Genomic DNA, 21,373 nt, shown 5'->3' with positions numbered 1-21,373 from the left:
GATGGCCTGACCCTTGGGGTAGAGGGGCACAGGAGTGTCAGTGCTGGCCAAAATCAGGGGGTGGTCAGTCAGGACCGGTCTATGGCTGAGAGGTGGGGGGAGGGGGGTGGAGGGCGTTGGTTAATGGGGTTTGGTGGAGTCAGCACCAGCCAGCAGCTGAGGGTCAGGTGTCAAGGCAGTCAGTACCAACCACGGAGAAGGATTGTTCACTGGTTTACAAGGTCAGGGATGAACTCACCAATGAGGGAGGAGTGAATAGAGTGGGAGAGAGAGGGGAGGGGACGGGGAGAGGAGGTTGAGAAGGGAGTGAAGTGGTAGAGGGAAGGGGAGGTGGAGAGGGGGAGGGAGAGGGGGCGAGAGAGGGGAAGGGGGGGGCGGGCGAGGGGGGGTGGGCGAGGGGGGGGGCGAGGGGGGGGGCGAGGGGGGGGCGAGGGGGGGGGCGAGGGGGGGGGCGAGGGGGGGGGCGAGGGTGGGGGCGGGGGGGGGGCGGGGGGGGGCGGGGGGGGCGAGGGGGGGGGCGAGGGGGGGGGCGAGGGGGGGGGCGAGGGGGGGGGCGAGGTGGGGGCGAGGGGGGGGCGAGGGGGGGGGCGAGGGGGGGGCGAGGGGGGGGCGAGGGGGGGGGGGGCGAGGGGGGGGGCGAGGGGGGGCGAGGGGGGGGGGCGAGGGGGGGGCGGCGAGGGGGGGGGCGAGGGGGGGGGCGAGGGGGGGGGCGAGGGGGGGGGCGAGGGGGGGGCGAGGGGGGGCGAGGGGGGGCGAGGGGGGGGCGAGGGGGGGGGGCGAGGGGGGGGGCGAGGGGGGGGGCGAGGGGGGGGGCGAGGGGGGGGGCGAGGGGGGGGGCGAGGGGGGGGCGAGGGGGGGGCGAGGGGGGGGCGAGGGGGGGGCGAGGGGGGGGCGAGGGGGGGGCGAGGGGGGGGGCGAGGGGGGGGCGAGGGGGGGCGAGGGGGGGGCGAGGGGGGGGCGAGGGGGGGGCGAGGGGGGGGCGAGGGGGGGGCGAGGGGGGGGCGAGGGGGGGGCGAGGGGGGGGGGGCGAGGGGGGGGGGGCGAGGGGGGGGGGGCGAGGGGGGGGGGCGAGGGGGGGGGGCGAGGGGGGGGCGAGGGGGGGGGCGAGGGGGGGGGCGAGGGGGGGGGCGAGGGGGGGGGCGAGGGGGGGGGCGAGGGGGGGGGCGAGGGGGGGGCGAGGGGGGGGGGCGAGGGGGGGGCGAGGGGAGGGGTCTAGGCAGAGGAGGTGGGGGGGATAGAGAGAGACAAACAGCAAGATCAAAGTGCATAATCTTATATTTGGAGACTGGTCATTCAAAGAATGATGTCAGGGAGCACCTCATGTGAAAAGGGTCTTGAAAAACTGGAACCATTCCCAACAAAGAAGTGGGTTCCGAAAGCTGAGCCAGAGTTTTCAACAATGGGATCGATTGATTTTGTTGGGGAAGGCTACACATCCAAGAAAGGTAGATTGAGTTAAGGTACAGAGTAATCATTTATCCAGCTCCAGAGATCGACTGGAAATATCACGCTGGGTTCGTGCTGTCTGGCCAATTTCATTCAGGTGTCCTGGATGAGCAGTGAGAATGGCCTTTGCACCCCAGAGTCAGAATCGTGAGTGAAGCCTGAAGACAGGTGAGAACAATGTGCCACACACTCTCACGGAAATGTGGGCAGGCATAGCTCTCAGATAAACTGCAGAAGTGAGTTGTCATTAAATAAAGGCGTTGGCAGCTTACATCCCTCATAAATTTCAGGTTGTCAATTTAATGGCTTGAAATTTTCTCTTAACTTTGCTTTGAGCAACAGTGAGATATGAAAAGTAAAAGGGCTACATGTTGCCAAGACTATCATGTCAGAAACAGGTAGGTGCTCAGTCCTAACAGCATGAGCCATCTCTGACTGCAACAGTTACTTTACTCCCATTTCCAGTCTTGACAAAACCTTCTCCCCTCCCCCCACCCGCCTCTGATACAGAAAGGAGCTGGAGGCAATGAGAGAGAGAGGGGGGGCGGATGAGGAGAAGCCAGGAGGAGTGGAGGCAGAGTGCACAGAGAGGCAAAGCAACGAGAATGGTGAGTAGGGAGGTGAGACTCAGTGAGAGAGAAAGGCAGCCCAGAGACAGCATTCAAAAGTGAGAGAGTGTGTGACAGCGCGACAGGGAGAGCGCGCCACAGGGAGACTGCGTCACAGAGAGAGTGCGAGAGAGAGAGAGTGCGAGAGAGAGAGAGTGCGAGAGAGAGAGAGTGCGAGAGAGAGAGAGTGCGAGAGAGAGAGAGTGCGAGAGAGAGAGAGTGCGAGAGAGAGAGAGTGCGAGAGAGAGAGAGTGCGAGAGAGAGAGAGTGCGAGAGAGAGAGAGTGCGAGAGAGAGAGAGTGCGAGAGAGAGAGAGAGTGCGAGAGAGAGAGAGAGTGCGAGAGAGAGAGAGTGCGAGAGAGAGAGAGAGTGCGAGAGAGAGAGAGAGTGCGAGAGAGAGAGAGAGTGCGAGAGAGAGAGAGAGTGCGAGAGAGAGAGAGTGCGAGAGAGAGAGAGAGTGCGAGAGAGAGAGAGAGTGCGAGAGAGAGAGAGAGAGAGCGAGCGAGAGAGAGAGAGAGTGCGAGAGAGAGAGAGAGTGCGAGAGAGAGAGTGCGAGAGAGAGAGAGAGTGCGAGAGAGAGAGAGAGTGCGAGAGAGAGAGAGAGTGCGAGAGAGAGAGAGAGTGCGAGAGAGAGAGAGAGTGCGAGAGAGAGAGAGAGTGCGAGAGAGAGCGCGGGCGAGAGAGCGCGGGCGAGAGAGCGCGGGCGAGAGAGCGCGGGCGAGAGAGCGCGGGCGAGAGAGCGCGGGCGAGAGAGCGCGGGCGAGAGAGCGCGGGCGAGAGAGCGCGGGCGAGAGAGCGCGGGCGAGAGAGCGCGGGCGAGAGAGCGCGGGCGAGAGAGCGCGGGCGAGAGAGCGCGGGCGAGAGAGCGCGGGCGAGAGAGCGCGGGCGAGAGAGAGCGGGCGAGAGAGCGCGGGCGAGAGAGAGCGGGCGAGAGAGAGCGGGCGAGAGAGAGCGGGCGAGAGAGAGCGGGCGAGAGAGAGCGGGCGAGAGAGAGCGGGCGAGAGAGAGCGGGCGAGAGAGAGCGGGCGAGAGAGAGCGGGCGAGAGAGAGCGGGTGAGAGAGAGCGGGTGAGAGAGAGCGGGTGAGAGAGAGCGGGTGAGAGAGAGCGGGTGAGAGAGAGCGGGTGAGAGAGAGCGGGTGAGAGAGAGCGGGTGAGAGAGAGCGGGTGAGAGAGAGCGGGTGAGAGAGAGCGCGAGAGAGAGCGCGAGAGAGCGCGAGAGAGAGCGCGAGAGAGAGCGCGAGAGAGAGAATGAGAGTCTCGCACAAACGAAGTTGCATCAAGACACTATTCAAAAGGGCCACAACACACTGCAGCACACCAGAACTGCAAAAAGAGGAAGAGGAACACCTGTACAAGGTATTCGCCAAAAACGGGTACCCGCGCAATTTCATCAACAGATGCCTAAGAGAAAGACAATGGAACGAGGACATGCCGCAACCCAAAGGACGAGCCACATTACCATACATCAGGAGCATTTCATAACTGACAGCCAGACTACTGCGACCACTAGGACTTATAACAGCACACAAACTAACAGCCACCCACAGACAACGACTCACCAGAACGAAGGACCCGATACCCAACATGAGCAAAACTAATGTAGTGTACAAAATCCTATGCAAGGACTGCACAAAACACTATATAGGACAAACAGGAAGACAGCTAACGATCCGCATCCATGAACATCAACTAGCCACGAAACGCCACGACCAGCTATCCTTAGTAGCCACACACGCAGACGACAAGCAACATGAATTTGACTGGGACAACACTACCATTATAGGGCAAGCGAAACAAAGAACAGCCAGGGAATTCCTAGAAGCAAGGCACTCATCCACAAACTCCATCAACAAACACATCGACCTGCACTACAGCGGACAGCTGAAACTGACAACCGGAAGTGGCAGGGACAGACCACTATAAATGCCAGAGGAAACACCACAGAAGCGCTTCACAGGAGGCTCCCAAGCACTGAGGATGTCACCGAGACAGGGGACGAAACGTTTGCAACAAAAATTTCCAGCTCGGCGAACAGAACCACAACAACGAGCACCCGAGCTACAAATCTTCACCCAAACCTTGAAGAGAATGAGAGTGAGTGAGAAAGTGAGAGTCTGAGAGAAAGTGAGAGAGAGTGTGAGAGAGTGCATATGGGTGTGTGTGAGAGAGACAGAATGTGAGTGTGTGTGGGAGAATGAGAAGGTGTGTAAGAAAGCATGTGAGTGTGAGTGAGAGGAAGCGTGTGTGAATGAGAGAGTATGAATGTGAGAGAGAGTGTGTGTGTGAGAGACAGAGAATGTGAGTATGTGTGGGGGAGAGAGAGAGAGAAAGGGTATGTGTGTGTGACAGAGACAGAGTGGGAGTGTGAGAGTGTGTGCAGGAGTGTGCACGGAGTCTGCGTGTGTGTGTGTGTGTGTGTGTGTGTGTGTGTGTGTGTGTGTGAGAGAGAGAGAGATTGTGCGCGCATGTCACACATGCACCTGTGCACCTGCAAGAAAGAAAGAGATGGAGGGTGGAAATAAGGGAAAACCAGAGTTAGATAAGGAGACCCTCAGTGTTTGAGAGATGGGTGCATAGTAATTCCCATCAGTCATTCCAGAGAGGGGGTGGGGGCTGTCATGCTGTTTCAATCTCATAAAAACAAAAGGAGCCTCAATGACCACCAGGGCTCGCATGTGGCCACAGAAATATAGACAATTATTTAATAACAGATTAAGAGTTTTATTGATAAAGTTCTCCCCCCATCCCAGGACTTTGTTACCTTTGCAGTGCTGTGCACGTCATCAGGGTCTGCCTCTTCACAGGGCAGAAGAGTAACATGTGTGAGGTTCTCCACAGGGTTAGTGAGTGTCAGAAGCACTTGACTCTCCTACAAACAGAGCACCAAGAACATAAAACACCAAACCACACTCAATTCTGACCAACTGCAACCTCCACCCTGCCCTTTCCCACTTTTAATCTCCTCGCTGACCCTTTTCCTCCTCCCAACAAATTCTCTCCCACATCTAAACCTCTGGCTGACCAGGACATGACAGAAGCTGGCTGGAGGAAAGAGGATCTTAGTCAGGGGCTGCTGTACATTAACAGCCGCAGCACCAAACCTGACCAAGTGCTGACTGAAACAGAGATTCAGGTCAAGTTTCTTGATGGAGTGGATTTAAGGTAATATTGATTTAAATTTGAATACATCAATCACTGCTATTTCAGTAAAACTGATGATAAATTACAGGACAACTAATTTTCTTAGCAGCTGACGAAGAACAAATTTGAAGTTGTTTGAAAATTAGCTAATAAATTGTATGCATTGTTAAAAAAAACTTAGACTAGATTGCCCAAGATTCCTTTTGTGACTGCACATCCCAATATGAAAATTCAGTATACAAACAGGTAAGACACCAAATCATACTGGACTCACCTTCATGAAGCGCATGTTAGGAATAGAGAGAATTCGAACTTCTGGAACATAGTTCCTGCAAAAATGAAAAAAATTGAATATGCTGAGTTTTAAAGATTAAATGGAGAACATGTATCAAGTTGACAGCTTCTATGCTCAGATCAGTAACAGGAAGATCGCACACAAAAATGTAGGAAATGCAACTCATATCCAAATGGTAAATTTACAAACTACATCAGTCATCTGTCAATCTCCCATCTCTTCATAAAATGTCTGTTCAGATATCTTGGTAAAACAGTTGTACCTGTTGTACAACTCCTATTGTACCTGTTACAATCCCAGATATTCCAAAGTGCCTTATAGTAAGAGCTTTGGAAGTGAAAGTAGAAAGGAGAAACCCAACAGGTCTGGCAGCATCGACCGAGGGAGCAAGGGTTAACGCTGAGTCCATCATGATTCTTCACGAGTTCTTCACTCAAAACTTTAACTCTGTTTTGCTTTCCACAGATGATGCCAGACCTGTCGTGTTTCCTCAGCACTTTGTACTTTTATTTCATATCTTCAGCATCCACAGATCTTTACTTTTCTGGGAGAAGGACAGTCACTGACCTAACTTAGGAAATTCTTGCATTCAGTCTCTCAAACAGCAATAAGTTAACAAGGTAGGTGTTTTCTTTTGGTGATGTTGATTGAAGGATAAGTCTTAACCTGATTATCCAATTAATTTATTTGCTATTCTCTGTCAGTGCTATGGGAACTTGCATACTTCCATGAGATCAGATGACACCTCACGTGAAAGATTGTTTGCATAGCTTTGAAAAATATGATCCTGCTATAAGCTGGAAGTGGAACAAGAATAGGTATTTTTTGAAAAAAAAATCCATCGCATTGTTTAAAACTGAAGACTCATTCAGCTGCCTTGATAGTTCACTAACAGTGGTTTCCAAGCAACTGCGGGACACTTCAGTTCAGGTGCCAACGTATCCATGCCTCATTTTGAAACTTTGAACGATAACATGCCAATTTGTCCCTTTCCTGACCCATGAACTCAGTCACTAGTTCCTTGAGAGCTTCACCTTTTCTTCATAAAGAAACTGAGCGAGATCCTGAACAATGCTTCCTGACAGCAAGTATGGTTTTTTTTTCTCCTCCTCGCTGTGGTCAGGGTGTGTCTGATGGTGTGAGGATGAGCAGTTACAGCACGGTGGGCCTCCATTGTTTGCACAGCCAAAGAAAAGTCAATCTCTTCCCTCTGGGAAACTTGCTTTGTGTAAACAGGACATACCACTCTCTGCTGCACTCAACACGCTCCAAGTCTGGAAACATTGCGTGAGAGAGTGAATAATGTATCACAGGAAGCCTGCGCAGATTATTAATACAGCATTACCATACACTGGGACGGTCAACTCAGAGCACCATCACATTTCCAGCTGATTATTATAACCATTACATCTTGGGAAGGATATAACTGATATTGTACGCTAGGGAAGAATATTAGGAGGGAACAGGAAATAAACAGTGCCCCGAGTACTTCACCTCCTCACTATGATGCTGGCACCTGCATTCAAAGCGATTAAATATTTTATAAACAGTTTTTCAATGTAAAGAGCCGGTCCATGATACTGCAGGGTGACAGTTGCTGCAACGGACAGAGTGCGAAGTGAATCAGCCCAACCTAGAAACTACTCCAGGTGAAGATTCCAGAGATTTCTCAGTTCAACCCCACACACAAGGCATCAAACTGAGTGATGTCAATCAGAAACGATAGCTACATCTATAAATAGTTATCTTCAATAAAGAAGTGAATTTATATTCAAATATATTATGCTATTGAAAACACATTTGAGAAAGAAAGTGCTCCTTGGTCACAGCTTTTTTACACAACGGTGGGGGGAAGTGTGTGTGTGTGTGTGTGTGTGTGTTGCAGTTAGCTGAGTGAATTTCACAAAGGTTATGAAATGCCACGACACCAAACGTGAACTTCACTAAAGTACTAGACATAAACACTGAAAAGCAGCAAGGTTCGATTAACTTAGGCCTTGTTGGATTGTGCGCACTCTGAGCTACCCTCAGTGAAATTCACGCCTGGGATCCCCTCCTTTCTCAGTTCATTTCCACTCCTCCTCCCCCATGTCTTTTCCACACTTACCCCTCACCCTCACTCACTCTTTTCCCCTCACTATGCCCCGCTTTATCTTTAATTGAAACTCTGACTTCAAATAAAACAAAAACTAAAGCATTTTTAAAAACCCAACTTTGCACTTTATGCCCTCTGGTCTGTGTTCCTTCTTGTGTAATGTTATGTAGTCACCAATTCTGGAAACCCCAAGAACAAGCTGCACATTTGCTTATCGATAGATACTGAGTTGTATGAAATGCTCTGGCCTGGGTGACCACCCCTATGCTAAGCAAATAGAAAGCACTACCAGAAAAGCTGGTGGAAGGAGATGAAGTCGAAACGTTTCCAAACTGTAGGGATTCTATGATTCAAACCAGAGTTGGACAAATATCTGTAAAGGAAGGGTTTGCAGTTTACAAGGAAAGAGCACGGGTTGGAGCCACTACAGATATTTTCTAATAAACCTGTTTGGATATTCATATACAATTGTGAAGCAAGAAAGATTTCAACCTTCTGGCTCAGAGGCAGGGTCACAAGAACTCATTATAATTATTCCAGAGAGTGGCACAGGTATAGAATGTAGAACAGTACAGTACAGGAATAGGCCCTTCGGCCCATGATGTTATGTGAACGTGATGCCAAATTAAACTAATCCCTTCTACCTGCCCTTGGTCCATATCTCTCCATTCCCTTCTTATTGATGCATGTATGGAATGAGCTGCCAGAGGAAGTGGTGGAGGCTGGTACAATTGCAACATTTAAGAGGCACTTGGATGGGTATATGAATTGAAAGCCCCTTCCATGCTCCTATTGTATCTGTCTCCACCATTATCCCTGGCAGCATGTTCCAGGCACCTACCACTCACTGTGTTAAAAAACTTGCCCCTCACATTGTCTTTCAACTTTCCACCTCGCATCATGTATACATGCCCCTCCAGTATTAAGACATTTCAATTTTGGGATAAAGCTGTTGGGCCAAGTAATCTTCTGATATACTGGATGATTCTACGATGCCCCAAATCATGGTGACTGCTCAGAGGTGAATCCCTGGTTAAGTAAAGCATGAGTCAACAGAGAAAGTTAAATCACTGAACATGAATTCTGATTCTAACAGTGTGCAACCTGAAGCTGATAAACAGCCTTTTCTCTGGGCATTGATACAAATATTTATCTTAAGAAGACAGTAATGCTTTAAAATTTCTTTTTTAACTTAAAAATGACTTGACTGGGAAGGAACAGTGATATTAACTCCACCCCGTGACAGGCCCAAGAAGTGACAATTTTCACACCTCTACAGAAATAGGGACACCTGCTTTTGACATATCGAAAGGCAAACGATTTACTGCCATGTGGGTGCAGCAACAGCAACTTTGCTGTGAAGAACAGGGTGGACTCCTTTTTTTAATTAGCAAAAAAGTGAAATATTTGTAAAGCTTTATTTGCTGCTCCAAAGGAAGAGAACAGAACTAAAATTTACAGAACAAGGAATTGCCAAGGCAGACCATGCTGGTCTAAGACTGTTCTGGGACACTCAGTCTGAGTGAAACAATTTTTGAAGGGCACCAGAAGATTCAACATGGTGTGGCAGCAACAAACGAACCTGTTGAAAGCTGGGATTGCCTTGAAAATGAACCTTGCATTCCTCATCTTCCAGAAGTGCTTGCCTGAGACATCCACGTTCCATGAAAGAATTAAAAATAATTCTATAATTGCTTGGGTAGCCATTTGCAGCATCACAACCCAGGCTGTAATAAGACTTGGTGGAAAAGCAATTTCAAAATGATGCGAGATTTTGATGGAATAGAGAGAAAAATATTTGCTCTGGCAAGTAGGTCAATAACCAGGAATCATAGATTCAAAATCACTGTCAAAGCATGAAGAGGGATGAGGAAGTAAAAGCCGTCTCTCGCTCAGGTGGTCAGGATCTGAGCAGCTTCATCTGATAAAGTGAGGGATATGACAACACAAATACTTTTAAATGTGAATTGGACAGGAAATTGAAGATGAGCAACTTACACGGTTACAGGAAAGATAAGATGATCTGCAGGACTGCTCTTTCGAAGAGCCACCACAGGCAGGGTGGCCTGAAAGAGCACCCTCTGCATTGCAAGCTTCAATAATGTTAGTTTCCTGAACAGGCTGGGGCTGTTTTCCCTGGAGCGTCGGAGGCGGAGGGGTGATCTTATAGAGGTTTACAAAATTATGAGGGGCATGGATAGGGTAAATAGGCAAAGTCTTTTCCCTGGGGTGGGGGAGTCCAGAACTAGAGAGCAAAGGTTTAGGGTGAGAGGGGACAGATATAAAAGAGACCTATGGGGCAACATTTTCACACAGAGGATGGTGCGTGTATGGAATGAGCTGCCAGAGAAAGTGGTGGAGACAGGTACAATTGCAACATTTAAGAGGCACTTGGATGGGTATATGAATTGGAAGGCTTTGGGGGGATATGGGCCGGGTGCTGGCAGGTGGGACTAGATTGGGATGGGATATCTGGTTGGCATGGACAGGTTGGACCGAAGGGTCTGTTTCCATGCTGTACATCTCTATGACTCGTGGGACCTTCTGTACAAACTGTAAGGTGCCAGACAGTGAATGTGATATACAGGGAACACCCAAGGTTTCTGTTAAGCTGACACATGGAGAGTAGGAGAAAGTGAGGACTGAAGGTGCTGGAGATCAGAGTCGAAAAGTGCGATGCTGGAAAAGCACAGCTAGTCAGGTAGCATCCGAGGATCAGGAGAATCGACGTTTCGAGCATGAGCTCTTCATCAGGAAGTTTGAGCTCACGCTTGAAACGTCAATTCTCCTGCTCCTCGGATGCTGCCTGACCGGTTGTGCTTTTCCAGCACTACACTCTTTGACATGAAGAGAGCGCCTGCTGACACCAACCATCCAATAAATTCGGATTGTGCAAATTCACTTGCATTTTTCCTAAACATGCATGTGCAAGCCATGTTTTAAAAGTGTTAAAGAATCATTTTGAAGTATTTTCTCTTCATTGACATATTATTCATTATTTTTCTTTAATTGTTAATGGCTTGTTAAGTTATCATTCTTTATTTCAAAGACTTTTTTGCCACTACACATGCTCTTGGGTGCCAGTAAATGTAGCCATACGTGGATCCATGTGTTATCAATTCATTAATGAGTAGAAATAATATTTTATGCTTTGTCCTCTCCAATCTATAAGAACTTCTCCTTTAACCTCAATAGACTCAGTTTATTTAAGTTCACCACCTCATACTCTGCTTCCTGATATTATCTGTGAAGCTGTATCGTATCCATTTCACAGCTACATTCTCAGTGAAGGGATACCTAAAACTACATACAGTACTGCAACAGCAGTCTAGCTATTGGCATGTACATGGTTAATGAAGCAACCTTTGGAAGTGATACCAGCACAGGTCCATAAGGTTCTCAGTGTTAAAGGTGCCACACTGGGAACCGACAGTATCATATACCCACTGCAACACTGGGCTGAGGCCTTCTGACTTTGCAAGAATGCTGACTCCAGAGTTTAGTCGCAATGGGAATGCAAAATTTCATCTACAGTAATCACCTACATGCTCAAAGAGACAAAAAGAACAAGATGCAAGTAACAGTTGAATCGACTGAAATTCAAACCCAGATACATTCCTAAATGGTCTGGGAATGGCACTGCTCTGCTGACGTGTGATTGTAAACATTCAGGGTAGTAAAAGCTGCAGGCAGACATTTCACACTGCATACACTACTGTGACAGACTCCAGGTCAATAAAGCCACGACTCTGTTGTGGTCTGCAACGTATTTGGCTCCTGAATCAATCCAAGCTCCACAAAAGGGGGCTGCCATGAATTGAAGAGGACGGAGACAAAGTCAAAATTGTCAATTACTGCTTCAAATAGAGATACAAAACTATGGGTTATGGTCATGGAGTTGGATCCTGAGCCCTCACTCAGAGTGGGATTCCCTAGCCCATGCAATCTTATGTGACATGGGTCTCGCAATGCCAGTAGCCAAGGTCTGTGCACAGCACAGCTTACGGTGTACTGGTCGTATCTTTACCTCTGGTCCTGGAGGCCTGGGTTCAAGTCCCACCTTTGCCAGAGGTGTGTTATAACAGCTCTGAACAGGTTGATTAGAAAATAGTTTTTTGAGCCCAGTTTTACAAAGTGCTCCAAAGGCCCTTCGAGAACCTCCTGGGAACTTCAGAAATTGTCTTACATATCGAGAGATTGTAACCGGACGAATGGGACATTGTGGAGCTGCTGCGGTGTAAAAATGTTATGTCTTTTAAAAAAAAAGGTGCAAAAATTCTTTCCGAATGCTGGGGTCCCACACTTTGTTACACTATCCAGATGGCCCTGGGCCGTCCAAATGACAGGAAGAAAGTGTAAAAAGGAGACCAACAGGTTTCCTGCAGGCTTGCACTTTATAGCATACCAAATTAGTTTTTAATCAAACCCGACAGGACTCCGAGGGAGTGATCAATTGTTTCTTTCAAAAAAGTGGATCTTTAAGAAGCAATTGCCATCTGCAGAAACTTTCAGATGTGTTTTTAACAGTCTCCAAAGGTTTAAACACTTGGCCTTGCTGATCTATGCTGACGCAGATCCTGGGCTCAGTTCAGACAACAGATTGGCAATCCCTTCCTATGAACTCACTCATTTGCAGAGCTGATGAGATAGAATCATGTAATCACTGACCAAACCACCTCTGCTCATTCAGCGCTTGTAAGAAACCTCGTTCATTGTTTCTCCTCCTGAAGGTAGCATTCCCATAATGGATACACTGCAGAGTAGGGCTTCTATGTCTTTGGAGAAGTTACCCTGAAGCTACAATAGGACTTAACCCTCCACCGTGTTCATTAACTGAGGTTTTCAGGGAAAGTCTTTCCCATTAACTCACATCAACATCGGAAAGTGTCGTGCCATACCCCATAGTTGAGGTATTTCTCCCATCCATCTCATTAGTCTCGACATTTACAGTATCCAACGCTGGCTCAATAATTCAGTTTAGCCCCAGATTCTAATTATACAAATGCTAAATGAATACAAACAAAGATTGCTGGAGATCACAGGAGGTCAGGCAGCATCCATAGAGAGAAAGTAAGCTAACATTGAGTCTAGATGATTCCTTATCAGAGTCACCTAGACTCAAAACATTAGCCCTGCTTTCTCTCCATGGATGCTGCCTGACCCACTGTGATCCCCAGTGTTTGTTGTTTTCAGTTCAGATTCCAGCATCCACGGTAATTTGTTTCTGCTGAATGTATTTACTTCATTACAACATTGCTTCTCCAAAATGTACTTTGTGATGAGGGTTATTAGATTTTTCCTCAATGTGGGGCGGTATCAGCGTTATACGGGGTTAATAGCAAATTTCCACCTCCTTTCTCAGGTTTTTCTTGGTAGTTGGAAAAGTGCAATGGCCTATTCGAAAAGCCGGCATAGTTCAGAACAAAGTCAGAAGTCACATGACACCATAGCAGTGCTACAAAAGCTTGTGGTCTCAAATAAACCTGTTGGACTTTAACATGGTGTCATGTAACTTCTGACTTTGTCTACCCCAGTCCCACTCCACAACATAGTTAAGCACAGTGAGAAACTATCCATCCAGGCAACTTTGACAATTCGCACCCTGTTTTCACTCAGTTCTCAGCTGCAGATTCCATCAGCTTAACCTCAATACTTTCTCTATACCTTCTACCACTGTGGCTCACTCCTCATTCCCTGCTCGGCCATTATTTACCACACTTAAAAATACTCTGTGCATCTTAAAAAGTGAGAAATTAGAGAATGAGAGCTAGCTAGGAATATAAAAACAGATAGTTGAGCTTCTGCAATTATTTAAGAAAAAGGAATAAGTGAGTTTTGATCCTCTAGAGAGGGGGGGGGGGGATGAGAAATCAATAATAAAAATAAGGAAACAGTGCACAAATGAGAAGATATTTGCATCCATCTTCACTGTAGAGGATAAATAATATTTCAGAAATAATTTTGAATCGTGAGGGAGAAGCTTAAAACAATTACAATCATCAGGGAACAGCCACACAGAAAACTGATGGAACAAAAGGCTGACAAGTTCCCTGATCCAGGCGAACTTTAATCTAAGATCTGAGAAGAAGTGACTGCTGAGATAGTAGTCCCATTGGTTTTAAATTTTCCAAAATTCCCTAGACTTTGATGACTAGAAAATTGGAAATAGAGAAGACATTATTGGATCATCTTCAGGTTGGCAAGATGTGACGAGTTCAGTGCACAGGAATAAATGTGGGGCTTCAATGATTGCAGGATTTGGACAAAGGGAGCAAACATGTAGACAATGAATTCCTGATGACACAAAGATAGGTAGAAAATAAGTTGTAAAGAGAACAAACTGATATAAATCCATTAAATGAGCCAGCAAACATGTGGCAAATGTGGAAGTATAATTTGGGAAAATACACTTGCCCACATTGACAGAAATTATTTTTAAAAAGTATATTATTTAAATTGAGAGAGATTGCAGAATGCTGAGGCATGCTTACTGAATAGGGGAGCTGACTTGTGTGGCTAAATGACTCACTCCTAACTCATATACGAGGGAACGCTCTCCTGAAACTCTGCATGTGCAAAGTGCGCCTTTCAGCTGCAAAACCTATTGTAAATACAGACATGCATTGCCATATAATCTACCTTTTGCTGATATGGAAAGATATCTTTACTTGACCTTGTGATAATCAAAGTTGAATGTTGCAAATGAGAGATGGTTCCTTCCTAACACGCACATTGTAGGAGCTATGACTGCAATATGGTCATTTAAGCAAAAACTCAAAATTCTCTCAAATCATACTTGTTGGCACCTACCTTAAATTATAACAGTAACTACATTTCCAAAGTATTTCACTGGCTATGAAGGCACATTGGGACTGTGAAACGTGCTCTTCAAATCCAAGTGCTGCTCTCCTCTTTTACCTGACACTAGAGATTGTTTATAATATGCAAAATGTTTAACAGACTGCACCCAAAGCAAACTTCATAATTATATATAGATTACTGAGGTAAATCAATATTTTGCTTAATATCCTAGCAACACTTGGACCATATTTAAAGATGTCAAATTCTTCTGTTAGGTGCATCAAGTCTCTAAGTAAACATCGCTATCATTCCAAATTTAAAAGTCTTCTAGGGACATTAAATAGCCAATTTAGAATCAAGAAAAAGCTAAAATTACAGAAGGATAAGTGTGAGCTGACAGAAGTAGATCATTTCCAATTATTAAAGATGTGGTAACAGAATACAGATGCAAGAGTGAATGACAGATTTAGGACCGTGAGTACTAAAAAACCTCACGTTTGAGAATTGGCAGACTACAGAAAGCACCAGCGTTTGAAACAGAAAACATGGCATCATTTAGAAATGTATTAAATAGCGAGAGTGAAGGAGTGGAGAGGGCAGCAAAGGAACGTTAGAACAGGATGGACACATGAGACTAGGACTACCCCACGTGAGGGACGAACAGCGCAATTTCTGTGTTACAATTTCTACCAAATTTATATAACACTTGCAACCATGAGTTTTCAATTCTAATCTTTAAGAGCAGACTTCCGTTTCTAACCAACGAACAAGCACAGCATGGAATTTGAAAGCCAAGTCTCAGCGTGAAGAGTCATACTTACACAGCGACCAGCTGGATCTTGAACTTGATGGAAGTCGGGTTAAACTCAGGCTTGCTCAAGTTGTGTTCACATTTCTGCAATGTCAGGGTGATGGGAGCATGGGAGAAAAAAATACAAAACTAAAATTATGATTTCCAAACAAATGCACAATTAGTATTCATTAGGCCAATTTTAACCCACAGTTGCATGGCTCCTTTGGACAGGGTGGGAAGCTCGCCACCACTTCAGGAACAGTTTTTCCAGAGATACACAGACTTATATAGCTACAATGAGGAAAAGAACTGGGCTAATATTTGAAAGACAGTTAACTCCTTGCATGTTTAATGCATCTGCAGAAATCACATTCTGGAAATCTCTGATGTTTGGTAGAGGAACTTCCAGACTGTGGCCAGACTAAGCCTCTACCTCTCAGTAGCTACATTCTCAATACCCTCATAATGAAATGGATCTATATCCATCAGCTGCTGGCACTCAGTTAACTTTATTTACAACTTTAAGAGGCTGTATGAAGCACATTACTGATATTTTATTTTAATTGTTACAAGTATACACAGTATTTGCATTAGGCAAAAGTGAGGACTGCAGATGTTGGAGATCAGAGTCAAGATTAGAGTGGTGCTGGAAAAGCACAGCAGGTCAGGCAGCATCTGAGGAGCAGGGAAATCGACATTTCAGGCAGGAGCCCTTCGCCAGGAATCCTGATGAAGGGCTCCTGCCCGAAATGTCGATTTTCCTGCTCCTCGGATGCTGCCTGGCCTGCTGTGCTTTTCCACCACTACTCTAACCATGACAGTATTTTCATAATTCTGTAGCTGAAAGGCATCCAAGACTCTGAAGAGGCCTTCAGGGTAAAGAAAATGAATATTCCACAGAAAAGGTCCACCCTTGATGGCTGAAATGAAAAGGATTCAGACAGTGTGGAGTTCCAAATGGGACTAACCACAGCATGCAACATTGCAAAACTATCATCTGTCCAAAGCACTTTTGCCCTTAGTCACTGCCATAAATCTCTGTTTCAGCCATTTTGTGTGGATTTCAGGGTCACACTATGGAGCATCAAATCTATCATTTCCAGTCTACTCTTAGGTTTTTGACTTCCCTCCTCTCCCAAGAAATTCCATTCTTCCTTAAAGTAAATATCCAATAACTCCCATGTCTGGTGTGTAGGGACCAGAAAATGCTGCTGGTCAAAGCCATTCCCTCTCTTTCAGTCTGTAGATCCAATCACTGGATTAAAATCTATTTCCTTCCTCCAACCATAGCATTGGGGGGGACGGTCACCCTAAAATGAGAACAGCTCAGACCCAATATCAGAGCTAGAACAGCCTGCAGCTCACTAACCTTGCTCAGCTAGGTAATATCATTGGGAGGATTGAAAGGGAACAAAATGCCATTATGTGATTGGGATCAAGCTACATTATGGGGAGAGTGGGCAGGGAGCCTTGCACAGCCTCAGCTTAACGCAGTCTAAGATATTTGAAAGATTACTCTCCACCATTTTTCCCAGGGTAGAAATTTCATGAGGGACATAGGTTTAAGGAAAAAGGGAGTAATTTAAATGAGATGCGAGAGGCGGTGTTAAAGTGCTGTCAGAGGTGGTGCTGGAGGCGATAATAATAGCAACATTTAAGGCACCTTGACATGTATATAAACAGGCAGGTAACAAAGGGATATGGATTGCATAGAGGCAAAAGGTTTTTAGTTTAGAAAGGCATCATGTGTCAGCACAGGGTTGATGGGTCGAAGGGCGAAAGTGAGGACTGCAGATGCTGGAGATCAGAGTCAAAATTAGAGTGGTGCTGGAAAAGCACAGTAGGTCAGGCAGCATCAGAGGAGTAGGAAAATTGAGTTTTCAGGCAGGAGCCCTTCATTCCTACCCGAAATGTCGATTTTCTGCTCTTCGGATGCTGCCTGACCTGATGTGCTTTTCCAGGACTACTCTAGTCTTGACTCTGATGGGTCGAAGGGCCAATTTCTATGCTACACTTTCTATCTTCATTCACTGCCACTTCACCTCTCAGAACAGCCAACACACAGAGATCCTGGCCTTCCCTTCAACAATATTTACAGCTCCCTGAAACCATCACTCAGTTTATTTAAGGCATGTCCCTTTTACCTTCTACCAGAATTTATTTTGTCAATTAACTACACCTGCGCTCCACCCGTCTCAAATCCTCTTTAAAGTTAAAGGCACACAAACTATGTGATGCAACCGGTTCATGCTGGTGTTCACATTTCACACAAACCTCTGCCATTCCGCTGCACATGAACTTTATCAGTGGTCTTCTCCTAAGCTCCATGTTCTTTCCCAGGATCTGCAATCGCTTAATAACACGTCCCAGTTCTGATGAAAGGTCCCAGACCTGAACCGTTAAATCTAGTGCCAGACCTACTGAGTACTTCCAGCATTTTCTGTTTTTGTTCCAGTGTTTTAGACATCTGAGCTGGGAGTAGAAAATGTGAGTCTCTGAATAACGAGTCAGCCGTGAGATTTGAATTTTTGGAATTCTCTTCTTCAGCAGAGCTGGATGCTTAGTAATTATGTACAAAACTGAGGACCGTAGATTTTCGAACATTAAAGGGATCAAATGATGACAGGATAGGACAGAAAAGTGAAGTCATTGTAGACGAGTCATGATCTTTTTGAATGGTGGAACAGGCTTAGGAGGCTGTATGCCCAATCCATGTCCTAATGTATCTTGACTTTCAAACTGTGCATGTACGCATCATCTCATAATATACAACAAATCTGTCCAGCCCACAGACCCCTCAGCTCCCAACCAGACTCACCCGACAGCGCAGCGAGCGCTTTATCAGGAGGTGCTTGTGTTTCGGGTACAACTGGGAGGCAGAGATGGGCTGAAAGTCAGGCTGCAACAGTCTTTGGTGGAGGGTGGTCACTGATGGATACAAACAAAGAAACTAATCAACAGATTATTTCACCAGCTTTTTTCATTCACTGAGTACTTAGAATTCTGAAATCACATAATTGTCGCAGTACTTTAGGCCTATCTTGTCCATATCAGCACTGTGCAACAGCTAGCCCCACTCTCATTTTTCCACCTGACCCTGCAAGTTCTTTCTCTTCATGTGCTTTTCCGATTCCTTTTTGAAAGCCATGATTGCGGCTCTTGCCACTACCCTCAGGTGCTTCATAAGAACTCGGTCTAAGCCCATTCACACTCCAAAATCAGTTTGCAGGCAACTTTCCACTGTGATTTCCAGTTGTGAAGAAGGGTCACTGGAGCTGAAACATCAACTCTGATTTCTCTCCATAGATGCTGCCAGACCTGCTGAGCTTTTCCAGCAATTTCTGCTTTTGTTTCTGATTTCCAGCATCTGTAGTTCTTCCAGTTTTTATTTCATAATGTTGTTTTGCTAATAAACCAAAAATTGTATATATTGTAGATACTCAGTTGATAGTTCTTGTTTAAAGCTTAATGTATATTAGGCATTTAATTGGAAATTACAGTAATTTGGAAAGGCATTTTTATTTTATGACAAACACAGAGAATGCTAAAGAAACTCAGCAGGTCTGACAGCATCTGTGGAGAAAGAAACAGAGTTAATGTTTTGAGTCCAATATGACTCTTCCTCAGCACCAAAGGGTGTTGGGAAATGTTTGTTTTATACTTTTGACAGAGGCAGAGGAGTGCAACAGACAAAGGAGTTCCAAAGAGCTACATCAGACTGGAAACATTAACTCTGAATCTTTCTCCACAGATCCTACCAGGCTGCTGAGTTTCTCCAATTATTACTGTTTTATTTCAAATTTCCAGAGTTCACAGCGCTTTCATTCTCTAAATCGTGTTCAGTTTAGTGACAAGAAAGTGAGTGAGGTCAGCAGCTAGGGATACTACGGCACTGACTCTTGCCAGTTTGATTACAAAGCTGCCCCATACTCCTTGCTGGAAGATTGTATCTGAGGTCATCACAAAATGGCTCAATCCATTTTCCTTAATGTCCAATATACTCTCCAAAAGCAATCGTGAACTGATACTTTATCCCATCTTCTCCTCCGCTTCATTCGGCTCAGGAAACCAAGAACTGCAAAACCTTCAGACCCACATCCAAATGACAATCAGCCAATTGGCTCACACGAGGGAATGATTGAACATGGGCCTGTCCAAGCCAATTGGCTCAGATTCACAGCTGGCCATGTATTTGCACAGCAGGACAATGGGAGAATTCAACATGCATGGATTGCTATCACAAGGGAACGCCATTTGATCTTGGCCATATTTTTGTCCACAAACATCTGTCTGCATGTTAAGTCCACAGTAATCCATTAGAAGGCATATTAATGTCTCTGCACTGAAGTTATTTGCACAGCTAGTCAGGATTTTATTGAATCCCACATTCAGCACATGGTGCCTCTGTCAAAATTTGACTTGGTTATTACCCTCTGGCAGGTTCAGGGCTCTAGTGTAATAATCCTCTGGAAGTGGCTCCACTTCCTCCAACGGCTGGGCTGGCTCGATCTTTATCTCTTTTTGGTCCTCTGCTTCTTTCAGCCTAGGAATGATGACACACAATCAAGAAATCCAGTTAGCTGAAGCACACTTTCACTGACTCTTATGCCGAGGACACTTTTTTCTTATTTATTCATGTATGGGATGTGGGCACCACTGGCCAGGCCAGTATTTATCACCCATCCCTAATTGCCCAGAGTGCAGTGGAGAGTCAACCATTTTGTCACATGTAGGCCAGACCAGGTAAGGATGGTAGTTTCCTTTACTGAATCAGATGGGCTTTTGCTGACATCGACAATGGTTTCATGGCCATCATTCGTCTCATATTTCTAGATTATTATTAAATTCAAATTCCATCATATGCTATGGCAGAGTTTGAACCCAGATCCCCAAAACATCACCTGGGTCTCCGGATTAATAGTCTAGTGATAATACCACTAGGGTTTCACCTACCATTACATGGTTCTCAGCCAAGGGCTAGTAGAGAAAATCTCCTAATGCAAAGATCTAGGGTTATTTTCTCGACTGGTGTCCATTTGTAGTTGCCCGAATGATCATTCCTAATTTAAGCCAATGAGTAAGATATTTTGACCATGGAAGCATCACGGACATCGTAATATTGTGACCCTATTCATCAGCACAGATAAGGATGTCATTGGAGTGAGCATAAAGGGGGTTCTGAGGGACAGTCACTGGACCTGAAGTATTAACTCTGGATTTCTGTCCACAGATGCTACCAGACCTGCTGAGCTTTTTCAGCAATTTCTGTTTTTGTTTCTGAAGGGGAACTACTGTTACATTTCGGCTTATATGGCCCCTAAATGCCTTGCTGAGCATTGAGAGATTGACTGCAGTCTACTGCTGCATCCTGGCTGGGATGAGCCCAGTGAATAACGGTCCAGGATTGAAACTGGGATCTAGCGCACTTTGCAGAATCCAAAGTCTTACTACCACAACCATTTCTCAGCCCAATGAGTTAACTGCTCATGCAGGAAGCACCAAGCATGCTAAAACGAGTGGTAATCAGCTTCCCTGCAGAGTTCACAAAAGCTATGCCACATGCAGTGAGGTACTTACGTTGACCCAGCAAGGGTAATGATAGGGGCCCCAGATCGCTGCCGCTGCAGTCTTGTACCTAGGCCATACTTGTCCTGAAACAAAATTCATTAAAGATTACAATTGGCATTGCACTGAACTATAATGCATAGTTACGACATGGTGTTGTAGAATAGTGAATGACCAACTTGATGAATATAAACTATCCATCGTATCAGTATGTGTTGCAAAACATGTCATTTGCAATGTATATGAAATGTTCAAACCTCCCAGAGTTAAACAACCAGCAATACAAGAACACAATCTGTCTTTTACACAAACAGCGTTTTTAACTCTTTGAACAGTTGAACACAAAAACTACATTAATCACAGTAACATAAGGATTGACATACATTTCAGGGAAACTTCATGACATAGACAAGTACAAATTTATATTAATGTATGCATTGATTACTGACACAAATGACAGATCATGTCATGACACATGCACATCAAATACACACAAAAAGCACTGCACATAGACACAACATATATGTCAAAAAAGTCAATAAGATTGACTCCCAAAGTCTATCGCAATACCAGAAACCAATAAATTAAATCATTCCAAACCCAGAATAATTTATGGATAAAACTCTTC

The 21,373-nt window shown here is 45.8% G+C and overlaps 1 protein-coding gene across 2 annotated transcripts in view; it reads right to left on the bottom strand.

Moving 5' to 3' along the window:
• Nucleotides 1-4,741: 4,741 nt before the first annotated feature.
• The window catches only part of dctn4 (dynactin 4), a 42,183-nt gene continuing 25,551 nt past the window's right edge, over nucleotides 4,742-21,373 (bottom strand). For both annotated transcript variants that reach the window (XM_087995113.1, XM_087995114.1), the window contains 6 exons: nucleotides 20,758-20,831; nucleotides 19,611-19,723; nucleotides 17,999-18,108; nucleotides 15,209-15,282; nucleotides 5,471-5,525; nucleotides 4,742-4,924 (listed from right to left, as the gene is read on the bottom strand). In XM_087995113.1, the coding sequence (XP_087851239.1) occupies nucleotides 4,757-4,924; nucleotides 5,471-5,525; nucleotides 15,209-15,282; nucleotides 17,999-18,108; nucleotides 19,611-19,723; nucleotides 20,758-20,831 (594 nt within the window). In that variant the 3' untranslated portion in view covers nucleotides 4,742-4,756. The remainder of the gene's footprint in view (nucleotides 4,925-5,470; nucleotides 5,526-15,208; nucleotides 15,283-17,998; nucleotides 18,109-19,610; nucleotides 19,724-20,757; nucleotides 20,832-21,373) is intronic.

The sequence above is a fragment of the Chiloscyllium plagiosum genome, unplaced genomic scaffold (genome assembly GCF_037043375.1).
Source record: "Chiloscyllium plagiosum isolate Xiang-an unplaced genomic scaffold, Cpla_swu_hap1 HiC_scaffold_16, whole genome shotgun sequence".
Taxonomy (NCBI): Eukaryota; Metazoa; Chordata; class Chondrichthyes; order Orectolobiformes; family Hemiscylliidae; genus Chiloscyllium; species Chiloscyllium plagiosum.
This window is presented reverse-complemented; position numbering and strand designations above follow the sequence as displayed.